At 44.4% G+C, this 18,659-nt stretch overlaps 1 protein-coding gene across 1 annotated transcript in view; it reads right to left on the bottom strand.

Annotated features, from left to right (window-relative positions):
* Positions 1-18,659, bottom strand: part of SF3B3 (splicing factor 3b subunit 3) — a 48,986-nt gene that overhangs the window by 17,086 nt on the left and 13,241 nt on the right. Inside the window, exons 12-17 of the mRNA XM_015419817.1 lie at positions 10,486-10,637; positions 9,956-10,111; positions 9,323-9,478; positions 5,582-5,725; positions 4,860-4,982; positions 3,449-3,603 (exon numbers count right to left, since the gene is read on the bottom strand). Coding sequence (XP_015275303.1) covers positions 3,449-3,603; positions 4,860-4,982; positions 5,582-5,725; positions 9,323-9,478; positions 9,956-10,111; positions 10,486-10,637 — 886 coding nt within the window. The remainder of the gene's footprint in view (positions 1-3,448; positions 3,604-4,859; positions 4,983-5,581; positions 5,726-9,322; positions 9,479-9,955; positions 10,112-10,485; positions 10,638-18,659) is intronic.

Genomic DNA, 18,659 nt, shown 5'->3' with positions numbered 1-18,659 from the left:
AACCCCCTCCCCCCCAGCCCCCCACAAAGTTTCAAGAGGATTTTTGCCATTGACTTCAATGGCCCCATTGGTTATAATGGACCCGAATTTTTCGGGTTTCCCGAAAAATTTCGGATATCTATGCTTTACCGATATAGATATTCGGGGTTTTTCGGGTTTCCCGAAAAAATTCGGGTCCAGTAAACCCGAATCCGAATTTTTCCGATTTTTTTTTTTTGCACACCCCTAATGCATATAAAACACTGGACAGTTTAAGAACATAAGAGACGCCAATGTTGGATCAGGCCAATGGCCCATCCAGTCCAACACTCTGTCTCACAGTGGCCAAAAATACCAAGTGCCATCAGGAGGTCCAGCAGTGGGGCCACGGCACGAGAAGCCCTCCCACTGTTGCCCCCCCCAAGCACCAAGAATACAGTGCATCACTTGACCCAGACTGAGAGCTCCTATCTATACCTTGTGGCTAATAGCCACTGATGGACCTCTGCTCCATATATTTATCCAATTCCCTCTTGAAGCCGTCCATGGTTGTAGCTGCCACCACCTACTGTGGCAGTGAATTCCATGAGATAATCACTCTTTGGGTTAAGAAGTACTTCCTTTTACCTGTTCTAGCCTGACTTTACCTGTTCTAACCTGACTGCTCAGCAATTTCATTGAGCGCCCACGAGTTCTTGTATTGTGAGAAAGGGAGAAAAGTACTTCTTTCTCTACCTCCCCTATCCCATGCATAATCTTGTAAACCAGAACTGTACACAGTATTCCAAATGAGGTCACACCATCGATTTATACAGATGCATTGAGATACTGGCTGATTTGTTTTCAATTCCCTTCCTAATAGTCCCCAACATAGCATTGGCCTTTTTTATTGCAGTTGCACACTGTCTCGACATTTTCAGTGAGTTATCTACTACGACTCCAAGATCTCTCTTGGTCAGTCTCCACCAGTTCGGACCCCACCAACGTGTATTTATAGTTAGGTGCCAGACTCCTGGGCAAGTTACTCTCAACAACACTCTCTTTGGCAGTTATATATGTACTGAATTATAAGCAAGTTCCAGGTCTTAACAGTACTGTGTCAGCTCTGAAGGTTTTGGCGGGTACAATCATAAATATAGGTAATTCAAATGTAACCCCTCCTAAGGCCCACTCATATGTCACATCCACGCCGCCTAGCCTCAGCATCTCTACCCCCTTTCACCTGGGAAATATATGACCCCATTATCTACAAAGAAAGCTGGTACCAAAAGTCTCAAGAATATTCCTCTGGAAATGAGAGGAAGGCTTCTTTGGAAGAATTACGCTTCTAAGTTGGTGCAGTCACACACTCCAGTCACACACCCCCTAAGGAATTCCCTTCCCCCAGCATCCATGGCAAACTGAGCAGAGCAAGGTTTGACATTAGGATTTTTGGTCCCAATGTGCATCACTTTGCACTTGGCCACATTGAACCCCATTTGCCACATTGATGCCCACTCACCCATCCTTGACAGATCCCTTTGGAGTGCCTCACAATCCTCCCTGGTTTTCACCACTCTGAACAATTTCGTGCCATCTGCAAATTTAACCACTTCACTGCTTACTCCCAACTCCAAATCATTAATGAACAATTTAAAAAGCATCATACCCAGTACTGATCCCTGTGGTACCCCACTGCTTACCAGCTCCCACGGAAAAAATTGCCCATTTATACTCACTCCGTTTCCTATGAATTAGCCAGTTGTATTGAGATATATGTCAGAGTGATAGAGGTAGCAAGCAGTTACTATAGATCAGTTTGATCTGTTTGTCAGACCTAGCTGTCATGCTAGTAATCATGTAATTACAGCCAGGTGTTTCTAGCAGGAGTTGCTCTTTCAGGTCTTGTTAGAGTTAGTGATTACATCACCTTGTTAGAGATTGGCTGGGGTTTAGCATAATAGCTATCAGCTTAGTAAACTGGTGGGACTCAGTTCTCATAGACTAAGGCACGACATGCTGTTCAATAGCCTGTAAATATATCTGTATATATTCACCTTTATAACTATATAAACTCTCTGTGCACCTTCATAACTGGTCAGTCTCCCGCTTCTTATTTACAACACCCAATAAGTTTTTGATCCACAAGAGGACTTGTCCTTTCACCCCATGACTATTGAGCTTACTTAGGAACCTTTGATGAGGAACTTTATCACAAGCTTTCTGGAAGTCAAGGTAAACAACATCTATTGGGCCCCCCTTGTCCACATGTTTGTTCACTCTCTCAAGAACACTAACAGGGTTAGTGAGACAAGATCTTCACTTACAGAACCCATGCTGAGTCTGCCTCAATAGGTTTTGTTCATCAATGTGCCTACTAATTCTCTCCTTAATAACAGTTTCCACCAACTTACCCAGTATTGACGTCAGACTGACTGGCCTGTAATTTCCCGGATCTCCTCTGGAACCCTTTTTAAAGATGGGAGTGACATTAGCTACCTTCCAGTCCTCAGGAATGGAGGCAGATTTTAATGAAATATTACATATTTTTGTCAGGAGATCCACATGTTCACATTTGAGTTCTTTCAGAACTCTTGGATGTATGCCATCCAGGCCTGGTGATTTATCAGTTCTGAACAAAACTGAAGGAGGGGAGAGATGAGCCAGGATACTTTGACTGTATTCTTGATGTTACAAAGAAGCAGCCTTGAAGACAGGGGAGTCTGTCTCCTGTTTTATATCTGAGAAACCCCATCCAAGTTGCTCACCTGGGCCACCAGGCCTGAAGTGGAAAGGGACCAAAGACTGGGGTGGGTGGGGCCTCCATCTACCAGTTACATCCCTCCCCCCACCCCAGCAACCAATACAAGCTCCCTGATGGGCAGTCAACTAAGCAATTTTGCTCATTGCTTCTACCAAGGAAATGGAAGTCAATGTAATCCAGGACTTTTTCTACCATGCAACAAAACTCTGCCCCCCTCTCACAACTGAGTGTGCAAGCCCATTTCCTAATGCTTGGCATTCTGCAGGCATGCATTCACTTTACAGGGTCCTGTCGATACCAGGCAACCCCCAGGAGACAATTACAAACACTGCCCACTGCACTCTAAGCAAAACCAGTTGACAGGGGTGAGGGGGGCTGGGAAATCATGGGTGCTGTTTCAGAAACACTTTATACCCATACAGGAAAAATAGAGAAGTCATTCGAGTCTCCACCAACCATGCCTGGCTGTCAAGTAAAGGGTTCCCCCTCCAAGTGACTAGGTGCACCCTGCATGCCACACCAGGGCAATTCTAGGTTTGTGGCAGCAGCTGCATGTGCAGTTCTCTGCAAAGGAGGCCATAGATCAAAACAGCTGCACATTGTGGAGGATTCTTATCCCAAGTACTCTGCTTGAACAGGAGTTGGGGACAGACAGTGGGCTTATGCTGGTCCCCGTTACTCTTTCCATTGCCCTCCCCTCCCCTGGAGCTTTCCACCAATACGTACCTCAGTGTGTTTGTGGAGATGGCGACAATGCCCTCTGGACACTGCTCAGAGGCAAAGCCAGAAGCAAACTCCAATGTCTCATATGACAGAGGGGTTAAGTGGAAGCGGGACTGATAGGAGTAACTCAGCCACGACCGACTTGACATGGCCAGCACCTGCACCGGGAGGACAGAGAGCAAGATCAGCTGGAAACAAGGGGCAAGCCATCTCACCCAAGCATTGTGGCCGCTCTACTTCAGGCAACCCAGCACAGCCCAAAAGCAGAGACTCTATATGACCTTGGCAGTCTACCAACATCTCTCCAAAATCAGGGACTGCAGAAACCGAAAGCGGCACAAAAGTTTCTGGATGATCTTCAAGTAAGCTGTTCCAACCAGTTTTCCAGGACATGCCCTACCATAGTGAAATGACACTATGAAGTTCTGAAACTCATCTATCACCTACTAGGGCAGAAGAAAAAAAAACCCTGCCAGGTTGGCCATGCTCCTCGCTTCGTCATCTTGTTGGAACCAACATTGCTGGATTTATTCCACTTGCCCAGGACACGGATAATTTTAGGGTCGCACAGGGATTAAAAGATGGGATATCCCTAGAATCATCTCTGACCTCAGCTGTGAACTCAGTGATGCTCAGCCACAGCCCACCCACTATAGGGATCAGACTTCTTACACGGCTGATGGAAGGATTGCTGGGATAACCTATTTGGGAGTGTTTTGAACATGCAGGAAACTTAGTATATAAATCTCAAACTGCATGACAGACAAAAAAAATAGAATTTGTTCAGGTCCCAGAACAGAAACAGAGCACTGAGAGCAGCTTAGGAACACAGAAACAGACACACAGTATAAAATGCAAGGAAACTGGGGACACAGGACTTGCACCAAAAAAGTGGACAAAGCATCACCCTGACCAGCTCTTGTTTAAGCATTCTGCAAAAATCTCTCTCACACACACACTCTCACACTTTAAATCTGCTACACATTCCCAAGTTTCTCCCTCCATGGCAGTTTCAGAATTAAACACTCCTCTGCTACTGAGAGACAACCACAGTCCTTTTACGACTCAGCATGCTGCAATCAGTTACATTTACATTCCAGAGCACCTCTAGACAACAACTGAGACACAGGAGGAGCTTCCTCCTCACACATTAATAGAGACTGTGTCTCCTCCCATTATCTACCTCATTACAAGCCTCCACTATCACAACTTGTGCATTTTTTCTGTATGCCCAAGAGGCAAATAAAATACTTAGTTGTAAGCAAACATATCCAAGTTCACCATCAGGCCAACACAGATAACTGCAAAATCCTGGCCTTCAAATGACTAGCTTGTCCTCCCCTTCCCTATTTTCACCTGGCCAAGAAACCAAACTCCACACCTGCCCCCATCTTCCAGCTCCTTCTTTACTCACCGCTTCTTGTCCTTGCATGCGTACCCGAAAGAGCTTCACAGGGCGAGAGCCAAGATACCTGGTTCTTGTGTCAGAAAGATCTCCAGTGACTGGATCAAGGACAGTTCGCAGCAGTACACCGTTCTGGATTGGGAAGGCAGAGAAGCAGTACCCCAGGGGAGAGGAGGAAGATGGGCCATGTGAATTCATGATTGCACTTCGCAACATCTCTGAGCCTCCCAATTTCAGTGCTGGATCCTTTCCAGCTTCTATTTCAGGAGCACCAAATATATTCAGAGCAAGGTGTGCTTTGTTCTTTTTACCAAGCTAAGAAAGCAGGCATGGAACTATTTAAATTAGGCTGTGAGACATCTAGAGCTCACACCTGACATCCTCATTGTAAAATTTCTGAACTACTAGAGGAAGGAATCAACACAGTCCTCCCTGTTGTGGGATTTGAGGCCACCTTAAGGTAGAAGGAACTTATGTCCCTTCCTTCCCGCAAGAACTTTGTGTAACAATAAGGATGGGCAGGGAGAGACAGAAGAAAGCAGAATGGAGAAAAGGCAAGATTTTCACTTGGGTGTATACACATGGAATAAGAGCTTCTGAAGGTTTTGGGGAGGGGGGGGAAACAAAGTCGAAGACTCCAGTGCTGACCCCTGTAGTACGTACTTAAGCAACCATTCTTTCCTTTTAAGTAGGAATGATTTCCCGAGAGAACAAGGCAGCCAACTCCTTACCTGCAAGCCAATGTTTAGATACAAGAAGCCAATGGACCCTCTCTCCCCCAGTTCATCCTGCTTCTCAGCTCCACCCATCTCGACAATACACAGCGACTCTGGCTGGGCAGGAAGGGCTTGCATACTCAAAGGCTGCAGGCAGTCCTATGCAAGAAAGAAGGAAGATGTCACTGCACCACCCTTCGCAAGACAGATGGAAAGACTTAGGTTCTCAGGATGCATTGGTTCGACTTGAGACTATGGGAGAGGAACTGTATGTGTGAGCATTCCCTTGTATCTGGAGGAAAGGGAAGCTGGAACCTCACACTTGAGATGCTAACATTTGTATGTGGGGAAGCAAGTGGTCTCCCACCCTCCAACGTGATGTGATCAAAACAGACACATCTTGTCGAGGCTGCTGGCTATGGATGGGAGTGATGAGGATCTCTCCCTTAGAGAAGGGGTTCTCAACCTTTCATACCTTACATCACACCAATCGCTCTAGCAAAGAACCAGTGTCCCATCACGACAGAAACAAAAAGCCCTTTTCCTAAGGACATTTGTGCGTTTGCAGGCACACTCTTATTATATTTATCACATATAGTAAGGACAAAAAATTCCAGCAGTATTGTTGGGAGCAAGTTTTATTGCTATGGCTTTAAAACACAAATAAAAAGAATCCTTTAACAGTTAAACATTAAAACAAATGGGGTTATATGCAATGCTCCCTCTAAGCTGTGGAGTCTTGTGAGCAAAAATTCTACTTTGTAAGCTACTGGCATGAAAGTTGTGAGCGAGTGATTTGGCTAGTGCATAAATTACATCCTTCCTGAGCTAAGGCAAAAATGCGTGAGCCAGAGGCTAAAAAATTGTGAGCTAGCTGACACTAACTCAGCTTAGAGGGAACACTGGTTATATGTATGTAAGTAAAGCTTATTAAACCATATGTTAAAGCTCATAATCAGTTGCCAGTCAAATAAAATACATTCATAAAGAAGTCACAAAACAAAGTTTGTAAATTCACATTCAGTTAAAATTAATAGGCTTCTTCCTTATTATTAACGTTACTTCTGGGTTCATAGACCCAGACTTAGTCAACAGTGGTGAAGCAATGGAGACCCACAGAGTTCCAGCTATAGGAGAATGTGGCATACTTCTAACCCACCAACTGATGGAAGTCACAAGCACTCACAATTTGGAACACACAGGTCAGCTTTGTTGGCTAAAAATATATTTTGGAGGCTCCTACCCATGACTTCCTTTGGATGCAGTGATGATTACAATTATGCTGTGACTTAAAATGATGGAGGTGGGGATGGAGAAGGGACTGAAACACAATGGATACACCTTGGCAAGCAGAGAAGGCAGGAAGCAATAAATTCCCTCATGGATGGACAGGGGAAATGGGGACTTAGAAGCAATGCTCCCTCTAAGCTGTGGAGTCTTGTGAGCAAAAATTCTACTTTGTGAGATACTGGCACTAAAGTTGTGAGCAAGCACGTTGGCTACTGCATAAATTAGTTTGTTCTGGAGACTTCCTTCCTGAGCTAAGACAAAAATATGTGAGCTGGAGGCTAAAAAACTGTGAGCTAGCTCACACTAACTCAGCTTAGAGGGAACACTGCTTAGGAAAAATTTCCAAGGTTAATACTAGCCTGCCAAAAGGTCAGAGATGGATAGTCCATCACAGGTAGGGTCAGCAAAAATAACAATTGGAGGTGGACATGGGGACTGAAGAAGAGCCAAGTCTTTAGTGAACTACAGTTTGGTGTAGTGGTTAAGTGCGCGGACTCTAATCTGGGAGAATTGGGTTTGATTCCCCATTCCTCCACTTGCACCTGCTGGATGACCTTGGGCAAGCCATAGTTCCGGCACAGCTGTTCTTGAAAGTGCAGTTTCTGTCAGAGCTCTCTCAGCCCCACCTACCTCACAGGGTGTCTGTTGTGGGGAGGGGGAGGGGAAGGAGTTTGTAAGCTACTCTGAGACTCCTTTGGGTAGTGAAGGGCAGGATATAAATCCAATCTCTTCTTCTTCTATGAAAGTCCTACATGATTCCACCTAGACAACTTCTGCATCCTCAACCAGTGGTATACACACCATCAATTGAGAGCCACTGTCTTAGAGCACTCTGTAAGGAAAGTGCATTCCATCCAAGAAAAAACCTTCAGAAGAACCGTTTTTTAAAGACATTTTTCAGACAGATGGTCTGTATCTAAAGTATTCTTCTGCATTAGATTGGCCAAGCCTTTTAGACCCATCTGGCATGCTTTAACCTTTATTCACTCCCCAGCTAGCCCCACTCATATTCAATAAGCCAACTGTGAAACAGTCCGATTAGGCAAAAGGCCCATCTTGGATGACAGAAGCTGGTAGTCCTGAGAAATGGATGTACAAACACTCAAACTAGAAGGAGTGCAAAACAGAGCATCTCTCTTGTCCCCGTTGATACTGTTCAGGCACTAAGAGGCAAAGCAATTGCAGAAGCCCAGACAGAAGAACCTGAACTTACACAGGTTTATGCCTTTCGGCAACCCTGGTTTTTGTGAATAAACCTATGACTTAATGGTCCTTGAGCTGGAAATCTCCTTTACTATCTTCCAGTGTCTCAGCCTTTGGGTGGTAGGAAGGTGACAAACAGCAGATGGATTCTGCATTTTCATGGAGTCTGTGTAAATGAGCTTGGATTTACAAGCAGCCTGGGAGGGCTGCAGGGGACTATATGCTCCTTGGAAAGAGAGAACCATGGGAAGTAGAGTCAAAAATAGATACACACCCATGATTAAATACTATCAAAATTACTTCACTGTTTCATCACACTCATTCATGAAATATTTCACAGAGATACCATACAGATCCTTAAAGTTATATTCAATCAAGTGTAAAGCATAAAGCATCCGTTTATTAATATGCACAGCAAAGGTCTCAATAAATCTTATGGCAATAAGGACAAGTCTCTCGTCATTAATACACAGAACAAGTCTCTCAATGAACCTTGTGGCATAAAGAAATTAAAGTCACTTCTCATAGCATTGACATATAGACACGGAAGTCTCTAATCTCTCTGTAGATATATCAAACACACTGGAGATGTGCTGCAGTTTCCAAATGCTGTTATTCCCCTCTGTCCTGTTACTTGTAGTTTCTTCTTACGTTTGAAAAGTTTTATTAGACAAGGTCATTTCAAACTCAAACAACAAATACCTTTTATTGGACAAGGTCATTTCAAGGGAACTCCACGCTGTCCAAACATCACATTCGTCTTCAACACAAGGACAATCACGATTCACTCTGTGCCAAAACCTTGTGTACACTCTGTGAGATGTGAAGGTTCACTGAGAGACTTTTGCTGTGTATTAATGACAAGAGACTTGTCCTTATTGCCATAAGATTTATTGAGAGACCTTTGCTGAGCATATTAATAAATGGATGTGTTATGCTTTTATGTTTCATGAACATTATGAATCAATGAAGTAATTTTGATAATAATTTATCATGGTTTTATATCTATTCTTGTCTTTAGAAATCAGAGGCAGGATTAGCAGTTCTCCTGTCTGCTTTAGTAGCATCCTGGCTTCCAATATGCTGTTAATATGTTTATAAAACCAGTGCATTTCAAAGATCCCAGGAGTCTCTACCTCTCTTGTCATCCAGAAGACGACACAATCCCGCAACTTCCTGCCACTCCATAACAAAATTTAACCACGAGCAGCCACAAAGAACATGGTATATGCACACAAAAGCCAAGTTTGAGTAGGCACTTACCGAGGGGTCAAGTGAAATGATGCGGACAGTGTTGTCCACCAGCCCAACAGCAAGGAAACGGGAGCGCTGCTCTCCAGGGGGAACATTGGCCAAGCTCATGCACACCACATCAGCAGACATCTCCTTCCTTTCCGTGTACTCATTCAGCTGCCCTGACTGGTGTGGAAAGGTACACATTTCGACACATCACTTGCAAGCAGCACTCATTATTTCAAGACAGACCTATGCATTAATTACAAGGTACTGAGAACTAATACTGAGGTCACCTCAGTTGCTCCAGTTGGGAGAAGAAACAAGAGTCTTGGGGTACCCTAGAAACCATCAGCAAGTTTACTGTGGTATGAGTTTCCTTGGACACATCCCTAAAGCAGATGAACAAAGTTAAACTTTTTTAAAAAATGGCAAATTTAACTGCTCTCTCCAACAGAGTTTTTGTCTTATTTAACTTCTCATTTTTTTGATAGAGCTCTTTATAGATCTGGACACTCTTCACAATTCAAAAGGCAACATGAAGCTTCTGCTCAAAATACACAAGAACTACTTTTTGCCAAACACATTGCAACAGCATGTCTGAAGTACTGTTCTGCTTGCCACTACAGAGGCCAGATCATATCTCCAGACAGTATTAAATACTGGGTCCATCTCAAAGTAGACGAGTTCTCCTCCCGTCAGCGCGATGACCACTTGTCTCTGGTTCACAGCACACTTGACAATAGTTTTCTTGCCTGGTGTTTTCCACTCATTAACTCTTTTATCTGCTCTGATATGTCGGATGCCATCAGGATAAACCTGAACGGGGGGAAAAACGGGCCCATTAGCAGTCAATCCCTTGGCCACCTTCTAGTTACTATATCAACAATGCAAATAGTGCAAATAAAACCAGGCTGCATCTGCGACCTACAACTTTCCCCTCTGTCCTGATTGCAGATCACTATTCCTACAGTGTTGTGTGTGTGTGTGGTGTTTTTAAAGACGTAATGAGGCCAGGGAGAAGAAGTGAAAGAAATTACGTAGTCAGGGTAAAAATGACACCACCACCACAGCCAAACTGTATGACACTTCAGAAGTTAACACATTTTCATTTGATGAAAGTATCACAAAGGTCCTGGAAGGCAGGCAGTGAAAGGGGGAGGTGGAGAATGCACAAAGGGATACATCCTTACTTGCACCAAAGCATCATCCCCCAACAATGAACAGGACAAGGTGGGTGTGGTGCCCAGGAACCCAGAGTCTGTCACTTCCTCTACGGTTTCTCCGATAGACAGTACCAGGGTAGCATTGACGAAGGACACGATGATATAGGCATCAAACTCATCTAATTGGAGAAAAGGGGGGGAAAAGAGGACAGTCATCAATATTAAGGGCTCAAGAAAAAGGGTATGTTAAGCAAACATGGCCACTCTTCAAATGTTGCAACACACGGGTTCTCCCATGAACACCCCTATACAGAAGTTTGTAACAGAGGTTCAAGGTGGATTGCAGAATGTATCAATAGCAGCCTCTTACGTAAAAAAAAAATCAAGCAGGTTGAAGCCACTATTTGGCAACTGCATGAGAGGTCCAACACCAAAACTAGGATAGCTCATACTAATCCCTGTGCTGGGGGAACAGGTCAGGCTCCAGCTCCAAGCCACACTCACAGACCCTCCTGCCCCTGCCCCAGATCCCTTAGGCTGCCTGCATGGCTCTGTCCAACCCATCAACTGCCCAAGCAATAAAAACCTGACTAGTATCTAGTGATGTTACTCATAGGCCATGCTTTTGGTGAGAAAGGACCGTATCTGAATTGATGCTCATGCCAGATATTCTGCAGGTAACATGCTGTTGAGTAACAGCGAGTGGCACGAGATGATAAATCAAGACACTCGGAAGGAAGACATAGTGTATGAGACACAGGGCCTTGTCTCCATTTATGCAATGGTCCCATTTGATCTGAATTCCAAAACATCCAGACTAGGATACAACTACAGTGAAACAGTTTCTCTCCCCACCCATAACTTTGTATTAGTTTCCCTTCCTAGTTCAATGGATGCTGCAGATGTAAGGAAAGGGAAGCCCCAAAGTAACAAAACAGAAGGTTCTGCCTATCTCAAAAGCAGAAGTCATTTTTCTCTCACTTGCTGTGCAGCAAAAACCCAACTGCAGATGAAAATTAATTATGTACATTCATTAAAATACTGAAAACCAGTGTTAATTCAAGACACCATAATTGAACACATGCATTTGGGATGCTGAAGGTTTCCCCCCCCTTTTTCATAATGAATGGATCCATAAGGAAAGACAGATTTATCAGGGGAAATTATTAACATGAGGAGTGAAGGAAGATGATGGATTAAGGACTACAAGCGCCCCTTTCCCTCCATATATCTATAAAGTCTAGAAACTGATTCGACTGACAACTCCAAAGTTGAGCCAGATGATGCATGGCAGATAGAAAGAGGTACCTCCTTACACAAAATTACCACATCTATCCCTCAGCACCATCACCAGCCCTAAACATCAGATATCTGAAACCCATTCACTCTACAGCCGAGGTTCCCAAACTTATCTGGCCTACCGCCCCCTTTTCAGAAAAAAAATTACTCAGCGCCCCCCTGGAAATCTACCTTCAAAAAAGTGGACAAAAAGATGCAGTGACAAATTTGCACCCAAGGCTCCTACCACTGACTTGGATTGTTCCAGCGCCCCTCAGGAGGGCGATATTGCCCACTTTGGGAGCCAGTGCTCTGTCAGCATACTGTTATGTATTGCAGGCAAGACGACAGCCAGGTGATGTGAGTCAATTAGATCATCTTGATCTGAAGGTGACAGTAGTGTCATGTGACAGGTCACTAGATCAAAGTTGCATCATTCTCACTAGAGTCACAGTGAGTCAGCACTTCAATGTGATTGGTGCTTCATGGTATATATTCTGTGCACTCTATGTAATTCATCACTCTTCTGAATTGGATTCCTTGCGAAGCACTTTGTTAGTCTGCCTGAAGAATTGGGAGTCTACAAGTGCTAACTGGGACTGTATGTATACTATTGTAAATAAAACCACTGTATATAGTTCAGCACTAGCCTATTGTGGATTGCATTATTAGACGCGCTTCCACTACGCCGACATGCTCTGGAGTATTGTGGGGATCCAGGGGGCCTATGACTCCCAGTGGTCCTCCCAGTGGTTCCAGCAAAGACCCCAGCGTCAGCAAAGGCCTCAGATGCAGAGAGGGAGGGGGATTAAGCTGCTGCTTTCTTCCCAAGTCTCTCCTTTGCAGCCTGGAGGAGACCTGGAGCCTCCTCCCTGGCCTGCTGTTCAGCACTTTATATGGCACAGGCTTACTCCTGAGCATGCCCAATAGCCTTCCCGAACCTCCCTGCACCTGCTCCCCATTTGCCTGATAGCTTAGCCAATCTGGTCCAGATGCAGCTCGCAGCTCCTTAAAGGGGCCACTCAATGCTGTACAGGAACTACGCATTGCTTGGCCATGTCAGCCCTCTTGCCATCAGGATGGTCACAGAAGCTGCTGGCAGCCCGAAGGATGGGGCTGGGGTCATGGCCACCTGCTGCAGCCTGGGTAAGTCTAGGAGAAGGTCTGACCCCAGAGAAGTATCAGGCAGAACACTTGCATTCTGCTCTGCTGGAGATACATCCTCTTACAAAACAGCCACAATCCAGGCAGATCAAATATCAGCCCCACACGAAATGCAGAGACATTCTGCCATCATCAAGAGCCTGTGGACCATCCTATCCCCAACACACAAGAGAAACAGCAACTCCAAGAAACTGGACTATCCAACAGTAGACTGGCAAACCATTGCTAACTCTGAGCTTTTTGGGCCTTCATTCTCTACTTGAAGAAGTATCCTATGTATACAAAAGCCCAGTATATTGGCACTTTCCGGCTCTTCCATTGGCTGTGCTGTGTGCATGCCATTGGCTGGGTACTCTGTCCGCTCCTCTCCTCTGCCCACTGCCAGCTTGGCCATTCCCTGTATGAATAAACTGCCAAAACTGCTGTGTGGCTCACCTTCCCCTCAGTGGCTGTTGCTAGGCAATGAAGCTTGGTTCTGTCAGTAAAAAAGCAGGGGCAGGAGGCCCTTTCCGGGCCTACTTTGGCCTTTGTGAGGAACTCATTGGGGCCAGTCCTGACTAGGGTTGCCAACTCCAGGTTGGAAAATTTCTGGAGATTTTGTGGTGGGAGTCTACAGAAGCCAGAGTTTGGGGAGAGGAGAGGCCTCAGATTAATAGAATGCCACAGAGTCCACCCTCCAAAGCAGTTATTTTCTCCAGGGGGAGACCTAGGTTCTTGCTGTGGAAGCTGAGTGGATGATTTCCTCCTGAGGAACCATTGTTGCCAATCTCTAGGTGAGGGCTGGAAATCACTCAGAATTACAAGTGCTCTTCAGATGGCAGAAGTCAGTTCCCCTGGTGAAAATGGTGGACTCTGTATCATTATACCCTGTTGAGGTCGCCACAGCAAATTGATGCTGAGTGTCCAAGGCCAGGGCACCCGCCCAGAGCCTCCTTCTAGAGCTCATTGTATTTATTTCCACAACGGGCCTTATTCCTAGTGCTAGATAAGAAACAAAGGCTGCACATGGCACCTTCCAAGCATACATTAAGGTCTCTGTTGGCAAGAAGCATGACCCTGAGGATATCAACACTGGCTGCTGCATCAGGGGTTCCCTTTCAGGATTTGACTAAATCGTACAGCTTTTTTGCTGCCACCACTGCCCGCACCAAGATTTTCATTAAAATTCTAAAATACGGTCCCAGATGTTCAGATTAGCAAGACAGACTCTTATGGGGCAGATATGTATCCTTACCACCATGCTACACCAAGACAAACCCCTCTGCATTTAGCAAAAACACCCAGGGGTTGCAGGATCACAAATCATCACCCCTCCCTATGATACTAGGTCCTTTACTCTCCCGACACTAGCCAGGAACAGGTCTGGCTCTAGGTTTTTTTCACAGATCCTTAGCTAACACACTAACAGTACCTTAACATTCAGTCAAGGGACAGTGTTAACCAAATCCCTGCATCAAGGGTTTATTTTGGATGGGGTGTTCAAGCATGAATTTCATGAACTTCAATTTTTTTTTTTGCTCCCTCATGTAGTGAGCGTGAGTAGCTGAAAATAGCTGCCTCATCTTCGTAATAATTCAAATTCTAACTTATTATTGATGTAACTGGGCACACATAGAACTGTAAAACTCTTGCCTCTGAAAATTCTTGCTGGGATGACCCAAGGTCTCTGAATAAGTATGCAAGAGACTACAAGCAACCTGGGAGTTTTTATGAAGAACATCAGCCTCAAAACTGATTTCAGCTAGCTATCTGTCATCACTGCATTCTTGGCTGAAAGCTGCATTTAATGCTTTAGTATTCTGATGAGCATCTGTATTATTGGCTGAAGGCTTTGTTATATTTTTAGTGAAACAGTGGGGCCCAAGATGGCCATCATTCCATAGACAGCAACAGAACTGAGAAGGGAAACATGGCAGATAGGAAGTGACTGATGTCAGCAAACAAACCGAACATAAATCCCAATCAACACCAGCATGCAAATATTTAAGGGTGCCAGCACACTCATCCCCAGATCAGATAGTTTCTTTTTTCCTGTGTCATTCTGGAGGCATCTGCAGTAGCAGTTTTGGCTGCTGCGGAGGGTGCGTTAGGCTATGTATGCGTGAACCTTAGAGATCTCCACTACTAGAGACAACAACCTACAGCTCCCAGGCTACGAAGAAAAACTGATTTCTATACCCCCCTTTTCTCTTCCCTAAGGAGTCTCAAAGTAGCTTACAATCGCCTTCCCTTCCTCTCCCCATCACAGACACTTTGTGAGGTAGGTGGGACTGAAAGAGTTCTGAGAGAACTGTGACTGGCCCAAAGTTACCCAGCAGGCTTCACGTGGAGGAGTGGGGAATAAAACCCCATTCTCCAGATTAGAACCACTACACCATGCTGGCTCTCAGACAGAAATGAAGACACAAATGGATTACCCTACCAAAAAATGAGAAGTCAAAGCATACTGAAGCAGAATGCTGATGTTCATACTTTAAAAAGGACCACCCTGCTCTCCAGACTCCATTCTCCAAACTCTGAACAACTGGCAAGCAATCCACAGGCAGCTAGCCACCAAACTCTGCAGACCCTTGCCATCAGAACGTATGGGATGGATCACAGTGCTTTCAGGACGACATTCCTGTTCAGCAGTCTGTGCAACTGTGCTGAGTGCTGCTGCAGCCAGACAAGCAGCAAAAAAGTAAGCTGGACATCATCTACTTCCTCCTCCTCTGTCCACTCAAAGACAAGGAGAGCGTTAGCAGGAAAGGACTCTCCAACCGCAGGCGCTTGGTAGGAATTGCCTGTTCTGATCACTGCAACAAGAGCAGAGAGGCTTTTGCACACAGAGAGCCTCACTTAGAAACCAATGCAGCAGCAAGTGGACCTAAAAGGGATGTATCCGTCTTGAATTAGGTTTCCAAGAATTACTTAAACTGTTGCTGCTGAAGATTATATTTTCAAATGCACAGGGAATGGAAGCCTACCCCACGGTTGGCCCTTGTAATAAAGCAGAGTGTCTCCAGTAGAAATTGTGACTTTTTTAAAAGTCGTAACTTCATAGCTCCCCTTTCTTCAATGTTTATTTAACAGGTTACTATTCTACCCCTTCTAGGCTATACAGCAGTGGCTCTTCAACTACAGCACATGACCCCCAACTCTGCATTGGGTCTCACAGGTTCCCACAATGCTTTACCAGGTCTTGATGCGGTACCAGTGGCCATGGGGACTGCATTATCCCAGCCAGCTTGGGAACTACTAGGCCAGAAGTGCCAAATAAAGACTGTCTATTTCTATGAACATGCCATAAACATAGGCAAAGCCAGTAGATAATGATGTGAGTACAATACAAAATCTTTATGCAAATATTCTTGACACTCTTCTGGCTATGTTCCTGGAATGTTTTTTCTTCAAGGTGTCTTGATAGAGCTATGAAGTGGAAAAGCAGACTAAAAAGTGTTCGTTTTTCAAGCTCCTAAATAACATTTATCACTCCTTCGTTTAAAAAAAGGAATACAAGAGATAAAGAGAACACACTTTCCTAGGATTAACAAGCAGTTTCTGATATCTTTATCCACTCTCTCTCTCTGTTGGTGTTCATCACCAATCTCTTGACAGAGCACTGCAGGAATGACAATAATGTTGATCAATGCAACATCTCTCTAATTAGCTCCCACTTGCAAATATGACCCAAAAGGGACAACTCCATTTTAGGCTGCCCCGACAAGATCACCTGTTTCCAGGAGCAACCACAGAGGAAAATACAGCCAACACTGGGCAGCTGTTGCCAATGTCCTCCAAACCTCCTTGCAGGCTTTAATCTAAGTGGACCACTCTCATTCCCATACATGAACAGGTGAACAGACCTGCACATCTCGCTAAAATATAATCGTTTATCCCATGCACGACTCAGACTCCTAATGGAAGAACCATCATGAATAGGCTTTTACATTAAATAACTGAGGTGACTGCTTACATTCAGTGGCTGACATGATCGCAGAGATGAAGTTTGTTTCAAGCTAGTAAAAAAAAAAGGCAGATGCATATCTAAACAAAAAAGTCCTGGGTGTGTGAATCTCAAATATAGATCTTGCTTAAGCATCTCTGGGTGGATAAGCGGTAGGGCAAAAGCCATTCTTATCGTAAAACCTCAGGGGAAAGGCTGAGGCCTGAAGAGCAGTACAAGGTACAAGTATTCATGCCTGCGGATGTGCAGAAAGGCTGGAAGGATTTGTTTCTAAGATCACAGAAGAGCCTTTTGCCTCTCTCTTCCCTGGTTAACCTGTGGCACTGTGCAAAGGCCCCTAGCTGTTGGTACACACCTGTGGGAGGGGATCAGCACCTCCACCACCAGCCACCTGTGGAAGAAAAAAGAAGGCTTGGTATTGGTAGTATGACGGACCACATACCAGCCAAGGTTAGCATTTGTCTTGGAAATGCTTTACTGTATATACATGGGAGAAGAAGGAAATTCAGAATTTCAGAACTGGCATACAGACATGATTACTAGCAATGCACAAATCTGACAGTGTAATTTCATGCTACTTTTTACGCTGCTTTTAATGCATTACAACATGGTGAATGTTGGTATATGCCACGCCAAAGTAAAGTACCGGTGATTAAGCATGGTCATGAGACGCATTCCAACATTAATGGCGAAAGAAAAATTTCCTCATGGAGTATCTCTTCTCCATCATACAGTAATATGAGAACTGACCCTGCCAGGACAGTTATTTATGAGATAAAAGTCTACGTGCAATACATTTAGTACTTTATTGTCACATGGGAAAGAGGTTTGTACGGAACAGGTTCTGCTTCATGCAAAGTCAACAAATGCAGAAGAGGAAACCCTAACATCGGTATTATCTCCAGCATTTATCAGACCATCAACAAGGAAGTACGTATCAAACAATCCTTCCGTATCAAACCAACACCTGAAATGCTGAAAATATCCTGAATCTACACATGGAGACTGGCAAAGGAAGATTCTGGTTTTCTGCAGCTGAGGAAAGTTTTTACAGCAACTCGAACGTCCTGCTTGAAGGCCACCTACCTCTGACTCAAACATGATGTACTAAACGACATATGAACAAGTTAACACACACCATGAAAGAGCCTTCAACATCCGCAACTAGGGAGGCTTATTTTATTTGTATTTATTTACATAAAATATTTATTTTAAATTCAGAATTTAAGCACCCCCCCTTTTATAACCATGAATACCTGCTATACGAAAAGGAAGGAGGGAGATAACAAAGAATTCTGAATGAGAACCAGTGGGAAGGATATGCTGCATTTAGCTCTTTCCTTAACCAAAACAGAAACATTTTTTGCAACTAAAAAATAAACATGGGCCAAACAAAGCAGCTTTATACCAAGGGTCTACCTAACTCAGTACCGTCTACTGATAGCAACTCCTCAGAATCTCAAGAAGACTCTCTGAACACCTGCTACCTGAGATGATTTTAAATAGCCACCACAGGCCACCTTCTACATACAAAGCAGGTGCTCTACTACTGAGTCATGGCTCCTCAACATAAACATCCTGTCTGGAAATAAGCAGGTCCTGAAAGACTACAATATCTCTCTGTGCTGTCCATGAAGGCATACAGACAAACAACTGTGCTACCAGCAAAAGTATATGCATTAAATACCTTTTCTTCCACTGTCAGGCCAAACCATGTATTACTGCAGTCTTCCCTAACATGGAATCTCTGGAACTCAGCTCACAGCTTCATCAACCTTGGCACTGATTTCAAGAATCAGTGTTGGAACCAGAA

This window comes from Gekko japonicus, unplaced genomic scaffold, assembly GCF_001447785.1.
Source record: "Gekko japonicus isolate JY-2015 unplaced genomic scaffold, Gekko_japonicus_V1.1 scaffold2543, whole genome shotgun sequence".
Lineage (NCBI taxonomy): Eukaryota > Metazoa > Chordata > Lepidosauria > Squamata > Gekkonidae > Gekko > Gekko japonicus.
This window is presented reverse-complemented; position numbering and strand designations above follow the sequence as displayed.